We start from the raw sequence: 17,568 nt of genomic DNA, 5'->3' as shown, positions 1-17,568 counted from the left end.
ATTTTAGACGACAAACTTAAAAAAACTGTGTCTCTGAATTTTTGGTAAGTTTCCTAAGAATTAATAACATTTTCAAATAGGGCTTACAAATAAAAAACCAAGTGACATTATCAATATTAAATTACAAATCCACCATGGTTGAAATTCATATTGGTGGGGGGGGGGGGTAGCAAATCCCAAGCCCCCTCTCCAGTACACCACTAACAAAGATGTTTGATTTACAAACTCTAATTATTGAAAGAATGGACATCAACGATAAAAGAACGAGTATATCATATGGGTTCGGTTAAGAATTTCAATAAGTTTACCTAAAGATTCCATGAGTACAATACAATAAAATGAAAAGAAACGAAAGCAAAATATTCTGTTTCTTTTATCAAGAATCCACGACTCGCAAAAGAGGGAGAAGGTTCGAGAGCTACCACGCCGGGAGTAGGGTTTGGACAAGAGTCCAATTGAATATGCAACAGATTTTGGTTTCTGTAGCGAGGAGTCGCACAGTTCACTACATGGACACCAGATTGCCGGAGCCATCTCTGGAGGTTCTTCAGTTTGCAGTCGCAGTGCCAAGGGTTTGCGTCAAGGTAGATCATATTGGAGAGTAGGGGAAAGCTAGATGGTTGAATGGTCATCAAGCGATTCCAACCTAGACGAATGGCCAAGCTTTTACCACGATTGAGAAATGCTGATCGTGATATGAACTCAATCCGATTATGCTCAAGATTTATTTCACTTAGTCTTGAACACGATGTAAACGCATGCTCTGGAATGCTCTCAATCAAATTGTCTTGAAGATCGATTGAGCCAACTCGAGACAATTTTTCAAAAGAGTTTCTAGAAATCGAGTGAATTTCGTTACGACTTAAGTCGAGGTGTTCGATCAAAGGGGCATTGATTGAAGGTAGCATGGACATTTCATTGCAACAAAGAAGTAAGGATTTTCTTAGAAATGGCAACGAAAAGTTAAAGGACACATTGGGCTGCTGCCGGAACAGCGTCACATTGTTAATTTCGATAGTCCCGGTTACAAGGTCATACCTTTCAATTTCAATATCGGCACTTCTTAGCAACGAATGTGACAGTGAAAATGAATGGAGACTTCCTAGAAAATCTGAGGAGACCGACTGTAAGGGGTTTCCTTGTAGAAAAACCTTGTTTAATCTACTGCAATTTCGAAAGGCATTTCCTTGGAGGGTGGTTATCTTGTTCCACCCAGCGTCCAGTGTCGTCAACTCACACACCGTCTTGCAATCTACGTCACCAGTTGCGCAGTTCCTGTCATCATGCAGATGATTGATGCTGTTATGTGAACAATTGAATACATTTGTTCTCGCGGGTAGTGGTATGTGATACAATCGATTGTGATCCACAGAATACTTAATAAACTTCTTTGCGATAAAGTCTGGGTGATTCAGGTTTGTTAGAAGATTGTGACCAAGGTCCAGAATATATATAGTTTCAATCAAGCTCACATTCACCTCCTTAAGAGACTCTAACTGATTGTTCCGTAAAAAAATTCGACGGGCCCGGCCCTCACGAGCTGATCCCTCGAAATATCTAATTTTATTCCAGCCCATATCAATGGACAAGGTCACATCCAAATCTACGCCTACCAGCGTAACCCTTTCAATATCATTATATCGCAAATCTAGAGAGTATGAGGGTTTCGAAAATTGGGTTAATTCGGGAAACTCGGTGAGTTTATTGTGACCCAGTTTGAGTGTATTCAACTTTGAGCAACCATCAAATGTACCCGGCTCGATAAGCATTATTCTATTTTGAGAAAGGTCTAGAATATCAAGTTTATCCAACTTGATTAAGTTATGAATACTGTAAATATAGTTACCAGATATTCGAAATATATACAGTTCCGTATTTTTATTCAAAGAGGTCCAATCGACGGTCCAAATGTTATTATAGGATAGGTGCAATTCAAAGAGAGTTGTAAGGTTTTTCAAAAAGTCTGTATCATTTATCTGATTGTTTTCAAGATTCAGCTTCCTTATCATGCTTATAGGTGCGCTAGCAATCACGCACCGATCATTCATCCCGTTGAGGATGGTAAATTTGGTGATCTGATTGAACCGAAAGTCTACAACCTTAAGCGTTGGAAATAAACAAGGGGTAAGTATAAGGATGTCTCTTAATTTTGAATGTGTGATGCGGAGTTCATCTAGGTTTGGAACTTGGGGAAAATCGATAACATCGCCAACCGATGACTTCGTAATATCTAAAATCTCGAAGAAATTCACGTCCCAGCAAAGTACATAATTTACAGAACTAATTCCTGCACCACTGAGAGTCAGTTGGGTTATTTGACTGGAAGTATTATCGAAGGGAATTGTCCAGTTTGCCCGATCTGAATGTATTTGTAGTGTCCTTATGCTATTGGGCCACTGCAAAGACTGTATCACGTGGATTGGGTTTTCTAGTAAGCAAAGAACCTTGAGGCGAGATAAGTTTGTAAGATCAGGAAGCAATCTGATATTGTTTCTGCGAACATCGATAGAATTGACGAGATGAGGAAACTTGATTTCATGAATATCGAAAATTTGGAGATTGGATTCACTGGCTAAAATAATGCTCACTGGCAGAGTCAAGTTCGATAGACCGAATAAAAAATTATTTGACAATGAGATGATTCGAAAATCACTTGAGCTGTTGAACTCGGCCGAAATCGGTTGATGATAACCATTGGCATGTTGAATGAAATTAAAGTCAATTCTGAGAGACGGAACGGATGGTAATGCAAAAAGATCAACTAATGAATTTCCGGTTAACTGGAGCAATAAAAGATGAACAAGTCCAGAAAATGCTCGAGGCTCTATGGTTGATATGAAATTGTCACCTAGTCGCAGAAAAGTAAGACGCGTCAGCAGATAAAAGGCGTCATTTTCGATGATGGTGAGCAAGTTTTGAGAGAGAAAGAGAGTCTCTACCATCGGTGGAAAACGATCGACGGCGGGTATAGCCGAAAGATACAGACCACCACAGAAGACTGTGTCCATCTTCCTTTTCACACAGTCACATGTCTGCAGACATATGGAATCATTCATCACCGAGTGCATTGGAAATGCAGAAGTTACAAAAAAAAATGCGACGAATATCGGGCACAGGCCCTCAAACCTTAGGAGAACCCACGCTCCCATTGTAGACTGCTCAGGTTATAACAAGCTCCAATATGAATTTGTTGTCTGTGCTTCATAATCCGTTTTCTCTCCTTTTATACCTTTACATCCACTCTCCAAGAAGGATTTAAAATCCGGGTTAAAATCGCGTTGCACCTTTTTTAATAATCGCGATTATCTCCTTTAACCAGCGGATCCCTCTCTCGCTCACTCTCACAAGAATTTAATTCAGATCTTGTTTTTTGTATGATGTAACTATTTATTTCTTCTACGCATTTACGTATAAATGGGGGGGGGGGGTGGTCCACAACCAAACAAAACAAATGAAAATTAGGAGAAAATATTTAACAACAAAAAACGACGATAAGGGGGAATGTGAAATTATTTTCCAAATATTTTGTCAAATTTTAATATTAGCCTACATTATAGCTTTCTCGTGACCTTGCAGAAATGTTACAATACTTACATGTTCGATATACCCCCTCAAACGTGTTAGCTCAATATGCGGCTGTTTCTATTATACTCTTATTCCTGTATGGGCTACACCCACGAAAGCTAATCTGTAATCATAATAACGAGAAATTCTATAATTACATCCTGTCTCGAAACCGGCAAGATATTGTCTAACAATTACAGGTAAGCCGACTAAAGAAACAAATAATGATGCCCAATTATTGTAATAATCATCCTACAATATTTATATCGCGCTCGATGCTCGAAGCGATAATTACCCTGGCTTTACACGCATTGCATTTCAAGTAATAATGCAGCCAACATGCAGACGCGTATCCTGGGGCCCGTTGCAGAAAGAGTTGCGTTTAAACGCAACTCCAAAAATCAAACGCAAGTCCCCTGAATCTTACGCAACTTTGCGTTAGATCGCAACTCTGTTGCAGAAAAGAGATGCGTTTGATTTCTAACGCAACTATCAAGCGCAACTCTCCTTGATCAAACGCAACTTTGCGTTTGATCAGTGATCATACGCAAGTTGCAGTAAATCCATAGCAACAATATGGCAGCCATACTAGTAGTAGCAGCTGCAGCAGAAGCTGAGGAAGTTCAGCCACATCCTGGCCGTGTATTAAGAGACAGGGAGCAACCCCTCGACTCTCTCACCGAGACACAGTTGCTGAAGAGGTACCGATTCGGTCGCGAGGCAATATTCTTCATAATCAATCTTCTTACCAATCAAATCGCACCACCCACCGAACGCAACCAGGCAATCCACCCGACACTCCAAGTTTTGATCAGCCTCAATTTCTTCGCGACCGGATCGGTATTAGAAAGTGATGCCAACATCCATCGCATTCACCGAAGCACTGTGTCCAGAATAATCCACAGGGTCTCTCAAGCCTTGTGTGAACACAAGAGCCAGGTAATTATTCTTAACTTTTCTATTTTCATCATCATGATCATCACTATAAAAACTTAGATTTCTAATTCTATTTCTAGTTTAAAATTGTATGTTTCAGAGTTTGTCAACTGAAATGCAGAAATAAATGAGGGAATTCTATATTTACATGTCATAGATCAAGACTCAATAGAGTCTAGTTAGAGAAGATGCTAATGGCTTTTAATGCACGAAACTTTTAAAGAACGTAAATGGATATTACTTAGACCCCTATCCCTACCGATAGCCGTAATCCAGCCGGCCCGACGGGGCAGAGCGAGCGGGCGGGCTCGGCCGGGGCTGTACCGCAGGATGCGGTGAGCATGCCTGGTGAGCGCTTCTGAAGTTCTGCTAGTGATTTATCAATCTAATTATTCGGAACAACTGGGAGTATTATTTATTACCGTAAACCAAATATGAATGCAGATGTTTGACATGATATACTCACCATTAAATGATTCTCTTTTTTTTTGTAATTCTATGATTTATAACTTCTAAAGCCAACCCTTTTTGAAGAAGTGAGGTTGAAAATTTCGAGTCGACATCCAATTTTCAATTGGCGTTTGTTTACAATTGTTGAAGATAGGAGCTAGCTTATCGATCGTGCTCGCCCTGATACTAAAAATACAATGAAGTCGATATACTATGGTCTCTTCAAATCAATTTAAGTGTTCCAACTAAAATCTAAATTAAATTATTAGGAATTTTACTTCAATTAAAATATTTTAAAATCATGCTAGTTTCATGCATGCCTAGAATACTTATAGTATCTAACCAATCTCTTGGCACATTTCTTTATCTACCATAAAAAGAAAATGAAAATTGATTTATTTTCAAAATATAGCCTAAAACGATTTTGATTTTAGGTAATTCACCAAAGCATGAAACAATCAGGGGCCACAGAACCGGGGGGGGGGGGGGGCTTGGGGGCTTCAGCCCCCACTTTTTTCCAAAACCATGTTCAAAAACGCAAAAATGACCATACAATTGTGATTTTTTGGGCATGGTCAGCCCCCTCCCCCCACTTTGAAAACTGTTCCGCTGCCCCTGACTATAGTAATAAAACAGGAACATGCACTATCAGAGATAGCCCTAAACCCCTCATCGTGCACTACCTTCTCCTATTACTAATTAGTAACCTTTATCTATATACTGTTATGCTATACGAAAATAATTACATTAATATTTGTAGTATAATTCGGCCATCTTTATGATAAGAATGGGCCTGGTTAAATAATATATAATAAAGATAATTATAATAACATTAATGGTAATAATAATAATGATAGTAATTAATGATAAAATAATTATAAATTAAATGAAAATGAATTTGTGAGCTTTATACCTGTTTTTGAACAAACATCTCTGCCTCAATCATAATCAAGGCCTATATTAATGCCAGTGTATATGCAGTAGTCATGTGATTATAATTATAACCTTTGATGATTCAGGTGAGAGCATTTACACCCCACTTTATCAATAACATTTTTCAAAAATATAAGATGAAAATTTTATTGCGACCTTTTTATTGTCAGCCGCCCCCCCCCCCCACCCAAAAAAAAAAAAAATTAAATTCCAAAAGCTATGAAATACTGTCTTTTACCAAATGTAATCTCATTACCTTCAAGAAATTAAATTGGTGTACTTGGTATGATGGGATTCAGACACCAATTTTCCATAATTTTTATGCTCATGGTACCTGTTTGGATATAAGGCATATAATTTCAAAGGCATCCCAAATTTAATACATACAAACATTAAGTTTGATTGCCAACTTTGTTGTAAACATTGCCTCAAATTGTTGCTCCCTTTTATCTTGCTTGAGGAAAATCCTTTTAGAAAACATTTTTGGGGTTGTTGCTACTTCTCTTCTCATTGCCTCTGAACTCACAGACTTTTCAAGCTGTATTTTCACTGCTCATACAACATCATTCATCCCTTTCTTTCTACTCTCATAAACACGTAAGGGAAATGTTGATTTAATTTGATTTATTTATTTCTACATTCCAATAACAAAAGTATATACAAGTGTAATAATTTTTTCTCAGCATAACAGTGCAATAAAAGAGATTTATCTTTAATTCCACAAAATAATGTTAAATATTCTTTTTGTTTTCTTTATCCTGTATGTGTTGACAGTTCATCAAGTTCCCAAGGACCGATGAAGAAATAGCTGCCAACATTCAGGATTTTTATAGAATTGCAAGATTTCCGAGAGTGGTAGGGGCTGTTGATGGTACCCATGTGTGCCTTCATGGCTGCCCATTAGGCCCCGACGAATACGTTTACACCAATAGGAAGGGCAGGTCTTCCATCAATGTCCAATTAGCTTGCAATACAAAATTCCAGATAATCAATGTCGTTGCAAGATGGCCGGGGAGTACCCACGACTCCAGAGTTCTTCAGGTAATTATTACAGACTTATGTTGGAGGCAAACAACATACTAGTAGTCAGATCTTTGTAACGTACAAGAGACATATATTAGGTTAGCTGCAACAACATCACTGTGACCATCTTTGTAGGAGCCAGCTCCTTGGTAGAAGTGGTCATGTGAAATAACATAGTATAGTCTATGCTTGCAGACCTTTATCAGTTATCACCACAGTAATAATTATTCTTTGGGGGTAAAATAATCAGCATCATTTGCATCTTAGATTTGCACAATTGTATTCTTGAAGTGTATTATTGTACTTTATGTCAAATACTATATAAATTGCTGTGGACTTAAATTGCCACTTTGCATATGATCATAGATCCAACGCAATACATTACAAATCCTTGCTCAAAAAAATCATTATGGAAAGGAAAATCCAAATCTTCACAAGATTAAGCGAACTTAATTGTTAGAAAAGCATCACCATAAACCTGAGATATCTTATATAGTAACTTTGATTTATTTATCTATTAATTTGTTAACAGAATAGCAGACTGTACCGCAAGTACAATAATGGAGAACTGAAAGGGATCATCCTCGGTGACTCTGGTTATCCCTTGATGACATGGTTAATGACCCCCATCCTTAATCCACAGACACCAGAGGAACAAGCCTACAACAAGTGAGCAATTCAACTTTTCCTTGTAAAAAAAGAAAATTTTTGAAATCGCTTGAATGAGCGATTTCTGTACCATGTAATAAATGCTACACATAACAGTCGACACTCAACTTATGATCCACCATGCAACTAATCGTATATCAATAGTGTCTGCATAAGTCTACCTTTTCAAGTCATAACTGCCAGGTAGTGAAAAGTAATTCTTATATTTGATTTTGGCAGACTCATATGTGATTACAAGAAATCCTGGAAAATTTACAACTAGACATGTACTCTGTAATGTTTTCTATACTTCATGTATCCACTAACAGATATATCCGCTTATCCTCAGCCTTCGTAGTCTTAAAATGCCAAAATATTGATACCTTTTGTAGCTTCTTTTCAAACCAAATGTTTTCCTAATTTCTTTTTTTCTCATCACAAAGCTATCTTGAATATTTTTGTCCATACAGATTGCCTTTAAAAGATACACTTCAATTTGTCTTTAAATATCATTTTGCTTGAAATGAAATTATTTTGATACATTATATACTTTATTCCACAGTGCACAGTGCAAGACGAGATCAATTATCGAACAATTAAATGGACAGTTGAAAAATAAATTCAGATGTCTGCTCGGTCATGGCCTACAAATTCGACCAAATAGGGCCTGCAGTATCATCACAGCATGTTGCATATTATTTAACATTAGTAAAAGATTCAGACAGCCAGCAGGAGACGATAATGAAGATGACCACATGATCGATGACAACATGGAAGGAGAAATCAACAGGGAAAGGGGAGATGCAGCAGCCATCGCTGTCCGGGCCCAGATCGTACAGTCTTTTGTTGTGTAGTACATAATTTTTCATTGGCTTTTTCATTATATCAATGCTGGGATTTATGTAATGCTGTAAGCACTAATAATTTACACCGCCCCCCTTTTTCATAAGGATAACAAGTTGATTAAAATGTAATGTTTGGAGCTGGCAATTACGATAACCTTCTACACACTTGTTGGTCAAATTTCTTTTGGTTGGAGTCCCTTTTAAAAATACTAAACAACATGGTCATAACGTTTTCAAATTATATACACTGATGCTCTTCCATTATGAATAAATATTTACTGTCCACTACATGAAACTGTGATTTGCTATAGCACAGTAAACACTTCATGTTGTAAAAGCCAAGTAAAGAATTCACATTCATATTAAATAATGAGCTTCACTCTCTTCTCCTTCTGTTAACTTGTACTTTTAAAATGCATTTTAAATATGCATTAAATGGCACACACTCTGTTTTTGTGGTGAAGATTTTAAGAACACAATTTAAAATAATGTTCCTACTATGGCAAGACATATGTAAAACATACTGAGTTGTAATGTTATTATTCTCGTATACAACAATGCAAGGGAATCTACCATTGTTTAAAAAGCAAGTGTCTCGAGTAGGGGAATTATTTGGTTTTTTTATTCTTTACATAATCTAACGCATCTGTCAAAGTGATTGAGTTAAAACTCCCTCTGATGTCAGACATCGATATTAAATCTCAACCTCAGCAAGTGTTGATAATCAGCACAACATTGAAATGTTGTAACAGGGTGAGCATCAATATACCCTTGATGTGCTGGATTTTTATACCATAAAAAAACACTACCTTGAAGGTTATTAGACTTTTAATCTACGTTGAATTTACATGTACATCAATGTAATTATATTTTAGTTATTCAAGTTGTCATTTTTTCCATGGCCAAAAACTCTTGTTCCTTTTTTCAAAGGAATGTATGCTCTGTAGAATAAGTCTCCTGTATAATGGATCTCTTTCTTTGGTAAGTTTGATTTTACTGTCAATGCAAACTTTTCTAGCAAATGCAGCAGTTGTTAAGTTATATAGCTATCCTGAAGTTTCAGCTTGTTGTTATCAAGGTGGACATCACATGAAATACACATTACAAATGCCTTAAAGTTCAATCATTCCCAATGACTGAATGCCATTTTTTTCCATGACCTCTAAGGCATTTGCAATTCTACTGAGAAACAAGTTTCGCTCTGCAGAGAGCGAAACTTGTTTCTCAAGCAGTCGAATCCTCTCCCTCTCCAGCTCTACAAGCTGGTCAGTTGGGGACAATTTTCTTGGAGGGGTCTTGGTGGTGGAGGCGGAGGTGGTTGCAGCAGCTATTGCAGTTGTGGTAGTGGTTGTGGTAGCAGTGGTGGTGTTGACGGCAGCGGTGGTGGTGTTGACGGAAACGGTGGTGGTGTTGACTGCAGCGGAGGTAGTGTTGACAGGAACAGGGGTGCGTGAACATGCTCCTGCTGCCATGCTGCTAAACAGCAGGCAAGCCTCATTGTCTCCATCTATTGTGTCCTAAGCAAAAATGAACATTGTCATTTGATTAAATGCATGAATAAAAGAAACCTGTAAATTGATTATAAGACTATTAGATAGCAGTCTAAGTGCAAAATCAACTTGTACCTTATTTTAAGTGAAATTTCATCTATCTTCAGACAGTTTTTTATTTTAAACCCTGGTTTAACTTAGACCACTCAATTCAGAAGTTATGGAGTGGCAGTTTTAATATCTTCAGCAAATTGAGACATTAATTCCATGATTAGGAATATGGATTTAATTGTCAGAATACAACACTTATATATCATTATGGTTGAACAATTGCTATCAACATAATAGTAGAGTGCATAATGAATTTATTGTTTTGCATTTAGTTTTAAATGATGATTAAATATTTTCACACATAAGTATTTGTATTATCTCAATTAACCTAATATTGTGGTTTAACAATAAAATGAAGTACTTTTAACTTCACACTACTGACTTTATACCACAAAACAATGATTTCTATTTGTTTTTATTTGACTCTCATGAAAATAAATGCAAAGGAATGCAAGTATACATCACTGCATGATAAATCAGGAAATGTATGTGTACAATGGGTAGAAATGGTGGAGATGAGATGGATATAGGAGATGACAAAGGATATGTAAAAATGAAAAGGATCATTTGAAAAAAAAACCCATTAAATTGCATATTACTGGCAAAAAGAACAATCGTTACATCTAACTTTAAAGGAGAGAGTTTGCTTGTACATGTTGTATGAAAACGGAACAATCAAATTATAAGATCAATGACAGTTTGAGAACAATTGGAACAGCAATAAGAAGATGGTCATAACTTATTATTTGTTCAATTTTTCTCACTTTCATTGGATCTTTTCTTTGGTTTTTCTGTTTTCACACAAGCTAACTTGTTCCCAGGGTTTCATTCTCCTTTAAACAATATCATGCACAACTAATCAATTTGATTCGGTCACAAAATTAGTTTTTTTTTTCTTCAAATGCATCTATTGTCGTAAGATAGTAATTTCTACTCACCACATTGAAACACTACAGATATGTTGATGTGTTTTGCTTAATATGAATGAGGAATTAATAACAGAAAGTGCAGAATATTCTTTGAGCAAATTTCTTTTACATATTTCCAAAACATGGAGAGCAAAATTACAAGTAATTGCAGTTGAGCATAATTTTGTAATATCCGTTTCAAAATTGAAATAGTTTCTTACTTGGGACGAGCTGAAGCCTGCTTCGTCGGAGGACCCGACTACCCCCTCCACCGTTTCTCTTGCGAGAATCTCCAGAACAGCCTCTAACGTGGGCCGGATTTCAAGGCTGCCCCCACCTGTTTTTTTTTTCAATACACAAAAAATGAAGTCATCAATATCTCAAAGCAAGAGCATTAGTAGCAATAACTATAACAGTCAAAGTTTAAATCTCAAACTGATATCCATTATAAATTGCTCATTACCTTGATGAAAATGAAATTTGGGTTCTTTTTTTTTCCAAGGATAAAAAAACAAATCCAATATAAGAAAATTGACTGATGAAAGAAGACCATTAAAATATTAGTATTTATATATTTATGCCAACCAGTAAACACACCACAATAATTTGCAAACTCCTTTGAGCATAGCATCCCTCCAGCAATAAAATATTTCACTCAAGAATTTATTAGGGAGGTTAAAATCAAAATCAGAGAAGAATTGATTCATACAGTATATCCAGTTCATGCATACATTATGATAAAAAAGTTAACTGATAATATTGATAAAATATCTACAAATAACAAGTATAATACCAATGAGGTTTACCTGTGTATCTATACAAACAGATTGCTTAACATGTATTTCTTAAACTACATCATAATATATATATACCAGGGTATATTATAAAGTAATAATGAAGATACAAATTTTCAATTAAAGATACTCCTACATTAGAGTTATCAGTTCATCACGTACGGACATTTGATAGATTTTGAAAATTTTGAAGGCTTGTATTAAGAAATTAGGAATAAGATGAGCACGGTTCCTTTGTATATTATAGTGAAGGGTACATGTAGGACAAAGTATGCTGAAAACAAGTTTGTTGCCATGGTAACCTACAAACACAAGTATCAAATAAACGTGCCATATCAGGGATGGACAAGATAGAAAGTGGTTTTCAAAAATTTGGTAATGTTTATCAATTCCATCAAAATGGATATATCAGCACCTACCAAAAAAATTTACTTCCTAAAATTTTTGTTCTACTAGTTTATGTTTGATGATGGATTAATGTTCAGAATGCAAGAATATCAAAATAAAATAGGAGTTACTTTGAAAACAATAAAACTAGAGTGAATTGAATTTGAGTAGAAATGTCTATCCGTGTTGAGAGGTAACATCAACCTCATGAACAAAATGGTCTATTCCAGTACTTTCAAAATCATCAATCTTTATAAAACTGAAATTTTTTAAACCAGAGATATCAAAGATTACTTTAATAGCAATTTTTATAAAAAAATCTTTTAAAAATTTCCAACAAGGTGTTAACCCTTAACTGATCATCGATCATGCTCATTACCTGTCATGTTTCGCTGAGCCTTGTACTTCAAAGCTCTCTGCTTCAGGTCGGCCCACTTCCGGATGATCTCTTCCTCCTCCCGCTGGTAGCCGTTAGCCCGGAGTATCGCTGTTGCCTTTCTCCAGTACTTTTTTTTTCTTTTTTCCACCTGAACATGAAAAAAATATACATTTTAATTTTTAACAAACCTTATTTCATTTTCAGACTAACGAATCTTTGAATTAACAAACCTTATTGCATTTTTGGACCAACAAACCTTAAGAATTACAAATGTTATTGTTTTTTCGGACTAACGAACCATATTTCGGACTAACGAACCTTCGGAATGACGACTGTACCCCTATTCTGGCAATTTTGTATCCGATACCAGCTTGCTCTAATTCGAGGCTAAGACCCATGCTCGCAAATCTGAGGACAAAGCCAAGTCCAATACTTAGAAGACTAAAAAAGTTTGACCCCCCAAAAAAAACCCACAAACTATATTTAATGGGTGAATGAAAAATGAACACATACATTATGTATTCCAGAGAAAAATTGGGATTTTAACATAAACAGAAATCAAACTGATTTTTCTTTAAATCAAATATATTATCATTTTCAATTTTAACAGAGTTGTTTCAAGTCTCATAGGTTTAATCTCCAGGGCTCTGTAACACAAAGATTAGCGATCAATCGCTAAATGAACTGACCAATCAATGTCAATGTTACACGCGCATTAGGTTTAAAATACTGACCAAGGACCAATCAGTGCGGTTCTTTCATATTTGCAATCCATCGCAAACCTTTGTGTTACGGAGCCCTGGGCTCCTTAACACGAAGGTTTGCAATCAATCGCTAATACCAATGACCAAGCAAGAACATCATTGCATGCACGCTCTGTTTAAAATACTGATCGGGAACCAATCGGTGCGCTTCTTTCATTTTTGCAATTCATCGCAAACCTTTGTGTTACAGATCGCAGAACTAAAAGAAACAAATAATTCACAAATTGAAATCCATTGAGATATTATGACCACTTTGGAATAAAGTTACAATCTTTACTGTGAAAATGATGATAGCTAATAAAGAAGATCTTTCTTACCGGAACGCTGGCATGGCCAGCCTTGCCAAAAAGCACATATTTGTGCTTTTGCACAAATTGGCACAGGCAGTGTACCTCCCCATCATGCCAATTTCTTCGTCTTTTTTTCTTGTCACCTTCCTATATAAAAAAATTATGTAACAAAGTAGACAAGGAAAAATATGGATCCATTAAAATTGTAAGTTTCTCAACCATGTACTGGCAATTAGGATGATGTGATTGCACAGAGAACTGCCATTCTAACTTTCCATGCCATTTCATAATAATGCATTCACTCAATATCTCACACAAATTAATTTTTAAGGTTGCTTCGGCTTTAACGTGGAGTCATGGTAACACTTGAGAAGAGTTGTTTAATTTGATACACAAATTAATGTGAATTACGATCACTTGTACATGTACATAAACACTATTCTAAATTTCTAAGCCAATTGAGACATCATAAAAAATGTTTTGACAAAGTCTATAAAAATACCAATGTCTATACAAAGAGAGGAAGGAAATTGCAATGCTTGGTGAGCTGGTGCATATAGAATATACCGTATTAGATCACATTCTAAAACAAAGATGTAAACATTTCATATATTGGGAGGCTGGCACTAATTCTTACCATTGTTGTATTGGCTTGAAACTTGTGAAATCTGCAACAAAATGAAAAAGGAAACAGTTATAAAATTTAATGTTAGACCTAATTAGTTTCAAAATTATGTTTAGACAGCTGGCAGCCATCTGTTTCAAGGATTTTTTCAAGTTATATTGGTTACTTTTTTCTCACCGTACATAGTCACAGACGGCTTGCTATCGTGCAGCCACCATGAGGGGGTTAACAATGCAAAATCCCCCCGACGGGGCTCATCGATTTTTGTCTTTATTTTATAATAAGAAAAGAACTGGACCAAAATGAATTTCCTGGTTGATCCGAACTTAATAATACATAGACAAACATATGGCCATTGAGTCCCTGTACAGATCGAGTTAGAGACTTCGGTCTCTAATAAGTGGAGCCAACAACGGAGTTCAGCGGAAATAACAGTCATCGAAGCTTTTGGTCTCAATTCTGTGTAGCTTTGAATCCCCAACCTACTGTAGACCTAGTGCTATCTATCATCAAGATCTAGATCTAAAAGCAAACAGCATGAACTGAATTGAAATCGAACTTGAAATGACGAAGAACAAGCATTTTGAAATTGTCCACAGGTGCCGGATGCCACGCCACAAGAAGCTCATCCATCCCAAAAGGCCGGATGAGCTACATGTACTGCCTACTATTATAGCATAGACTACAGATCTAGCTCTAGATTTAAATCTAGGCCTACTATATGCTATGGCCTTATCCTTGATCTATACGGTGCATATCAAAAAAAGCTTACACTTTGAAAAAAAAAAAACCTGTAAAATTATACATTTGTAATATTTTAACATTGGTACAGATCCATTTAAAGCAAATGACGATATAACTGTCAAAAAATATTTCTGCTTGAGTGATCACCACAAATGATTTGCGATGCCTGGTGATTTACTTATTTTACATAACAAAAATGAAGTGATATTCAAGACAAAAGGGTTGTAGATTAAATGGAACAAACATCATGCAATCGGATGTGGGGAGGGGTAAATCTGAGAAAAGTTATTTGTACTTTTTCAAGTACTCTGGGATTTACGTCCATGGGGTTTACTTTTTCCCGTTTATCTTGCCACCCTTTTACTCCCGTTTATTTTTCCACCCTTTTGAATTAATTGATTTATTAAAATTTATTTATTCACCACTGGTGGGATGGAACACCCTATCAGTATCAACAAAAGTTGTTTTTTGTCGGGGTCCTTTTATGTCATGTACATAACCATTTCATTCTTTTTCATCTTGAACCTCCACCCATCTGTTTAAAAAAGTCCTGGAAAAGAATGTTTTTATTTAATATTAATAATAACAATATAGGCCTACACGAATTGCGAGGGAAACAAACTGATTCTTCTTCTTCTTCTTCAAGCTACACTGCCTCCTTCAATCCTGAAGATTCTTGCAGTATTGTAGTACCGGGGACCGGCAGGTGCAATACACCGGGTGAACACCCTACTCTTTGACGAATAGTGTATTGGTTTTAACGTGAATAGGTTGTGACTCTCCTATACACGGGACCAACATTTGCGTCCTTTCCGATGGACGGAGTGTTTTCCAACTGCATTCACACCCGCACTGAACACAGCGGTGAGGCACGTTAACACACAACGCTAGCATCAGTTTTTTTTTTGTTAGACGTCTTCCGGCATGCTGCGGGACTCGAACCCACGCACGTTGAGATCTACGATCTTATCCGGAACAGGCGCTCTAACCGACTGAGCTACACTGCCTCCCTGGATTGATGGCATACTATAATCACTAGTATTATAGTATAATCATCATGATCAAACTTTTCATTTTTTCATCATTATGATTTTTCTACCCTATTGGGGGACATTACAGGCCATCCCCCCCCCCCCATTTGAAATACAATGGAGGGGGAGACACCCATGCCCAAACCCAAGCAAGATTATATGTGAAAAAATTACTGACAAATGTACATTTTTATTATTCCCAGGGCTTTTTCAAAGTGTAATGTAAACCTTTTTTTGATACGCAAGTGCAAGTTAACAACAGTTAACTTAGTCCTAGAGTTTAGACCAAACTTAGTCTTAGTTAGATGTGGACCTAGTCTGACTTAGTCGTAGTACAATCAGACAGTGAGATCTGGATCTGGATGTAATACAGTGCAGGACCGTGAGGTATAATGCACCGGGTTAGGAGAGGGCGCAAATGAGTTTAGTCGAAACGTAGGTGGCTTTCTTCGATCTTGGCTTTAAACACCGGCTCTGGTGAGTGGTGATGTAGGCTACTGCTTACAACTTCGTTAGGGAGTTGATTCCAGGCCAACGTTGTATTCACAAAAAAAGAATTTCTTAACTGCTCTGTGTTACAATGTCTTATTGAGAAACACTTGGAGTTATTTGTTACTTGTTTCTCTACCACATTAGTAGCATCAAAGTAAAGTTTACAAATTTCTTAGCTTTGAATTGATATTACGTTTAGGTCTTGCCAGGGCTTTGAATTGCTCGAATCTAACGTGTGTCTATATAGTGTATTAGGTAGGCCTTCTTTAATTAACAAAAGTTTTATCTGTCATTTAATAAAATATTACCGGGAGTCGGTAATGGGGCCGCACAAACACCATCATTAACGTCAGACATTACACATGCAACGCCCCACAGCCACAGGTCACCACCATGACCACACAACACAGCCACAACTCCGGGGAAGCTAGGCGATCGCATGTGTCACTCGGTCTGTGCGAGAATTTCAACGATGCCAAGACGGGAAATGTACATTAAATTTCGCAATTTCACATCATCATTTCGAATGGTCAAACGATATTTAGCATCTTTATACTTGAAATACCAATTCATGCTAAAATTACATGGTTTACATACGTATTAATGACATAATTTAGAAATTCATTGTCTTACCTTTGCAGAAAGTTCCGGTGCAGGCAGTGAATTTCTGTAACATTTTCGCGGGTTAAAACAGCGCGCGATCATATCAGGCTCGTTCACGAAGATTTTTTATTTTTTCTCACACCCGAATCAAACGCAAGTTGCAATCGATCGCAACTTGTTTTCTGCAACGGAGATTTGCGATAGATTGCAAGTTGCGTAAGATATCACCCGCAAAGTTGCGGTTGATCTGAGTTGCGTTCGATTGCAACTTTTGCTTTCTGCAACAGGCCCCAGGTCATTGCACCCGGGGCGGGGGGGGGGCGAAGTGATTTTGTCGCCCCAATGTACTTTTCGAAAAAAAAATGGCGCCCCACCATGCCCGCTCCTCCCCGCCAGGCAACGCAGGTGCCTTATAAGGCCTCTGCACACCTTACGATTTGTCTGCGACCCGATTTTGGATTAAAACGTAGTAGAATTTGATGCTAATATTGAAACATGGAATATCTTACTGTGTAGTGTAATGTTCTAGGTCATCGCACTAATACCTATGT

The 17,568-nt window shown here is 36.9% G+C and overlaps 2 protein-coding genes across 2 annotated transcripts; one reads left to right on the top strand and one right to left on the bottom strand.

Annotated features, from left to right (window-relative positions):
• The first annotated feature begins 4,140 nt into the window (after positions 1-4,140).
• LOC129278233 (putative nuclease HARBI1) lies at positions 4,141-10,141 on the top strand. Its single transcript, XM_054914441.2, has 4 exons — positions 4,141-4,503; positions 6,658-6,924; positions 7,439-7,575; positions 8,117-10,141. The coding sequence occupies exons 1-4, from the start codon at positions 4,141-4,143 to the stop codon at positions 8,406-8,408; spliced, it is 1,059 nt and encodes a 352-aa protein (XP_054770416.2). The 3' UTR covers positions 8,409-10,141.
• LOC129277688 (uncharacterized) lies at positions 6,497-17,308 on the bottom strand. The gene is made up of 6 exons (XM_064095077.1): positions 17,048-17,308; positions 14,160-14,190; positions 13,550-13,669; positions 12,469-12,616; positions 11,130-11,245; positions 6,497-9,916 (listed from the first exon to the last, which is right to left on the bottom strand). Exons 2-6 carry the CDS (start codon positions 14,160-14,162, stop codon positions 9,512-9,514), a joined length of 792 nt encoding a protein of 263 aa, XP_063951147.1. The 5' UTR covers positions 14,163-14,190; positions 17,048-17,308; the 3' UTR covers positions 6,497-9,511.
• Between the last annotated feature and the right edge of the window lie 260 nt (positions 17,309-17,568).

Source organism: Lytechinus pictus, chromosome 2 (genome assembly GCF_037042905.1).
Source record: "Lytechinus pictus isolate F3 Inbred chromosome 2, Lp3.0, whole genome shotgun sequence".
Taxonomy (NCBI): Eukaryota; Metazoa; Echinodermata; class Echinoidea; order Temnopleuroida; family Toxopneustidae; genus Lytechinus; species Lytechinus pictus.
Note: the sequence above shows the minus strand (reverse complement) of the source record. Positions and strands in the feature narration are given on the sequence as shown.

Excerpts from the sequence above, each read along its gene's own strand:
- LOC129278233 (XM_054914441.2), top strand. The coding sequence starts at position 4,141 with ATGGCAGCCATACTAGTAGTAGCAGCTGCAGCAGAAGCTGAGGAAGTT. Across the intron at positions 4,504-6,657 it reads TGTGTGAACACAAGAGCCAG|TTCATCAAGTTCCCAAGGAC; the intron begins GTAATTATTCTT and ends ATGTGTTGACAG. Across the intron at positions 7,576-8,116 it reads GAGGAACAAGCCTACAACAA|TGCACAGTGCAAGACGAGAT; the intron begins GTGAGCAATTCA and ends TTTATTCCACAG.
- LOC129277688 (XM_064095077.1), bottom strand. Across the intron at positions 12,617-13,549 it reads CTGGCCATGCCAGCGTTCCG|GTGGAAAAAAGAAAAAAAAA; the intron begins GTAAGAAAGATC and ends TTTCATGTTCAG. Across the intron at positions 11,246-12,468 it reads GGCTCAGCGAAACATGACAG|GTGGGGGCAGCCTTGAAATC; the intron begins GTAATGAGCATG and ends AAAAAAAAACAG.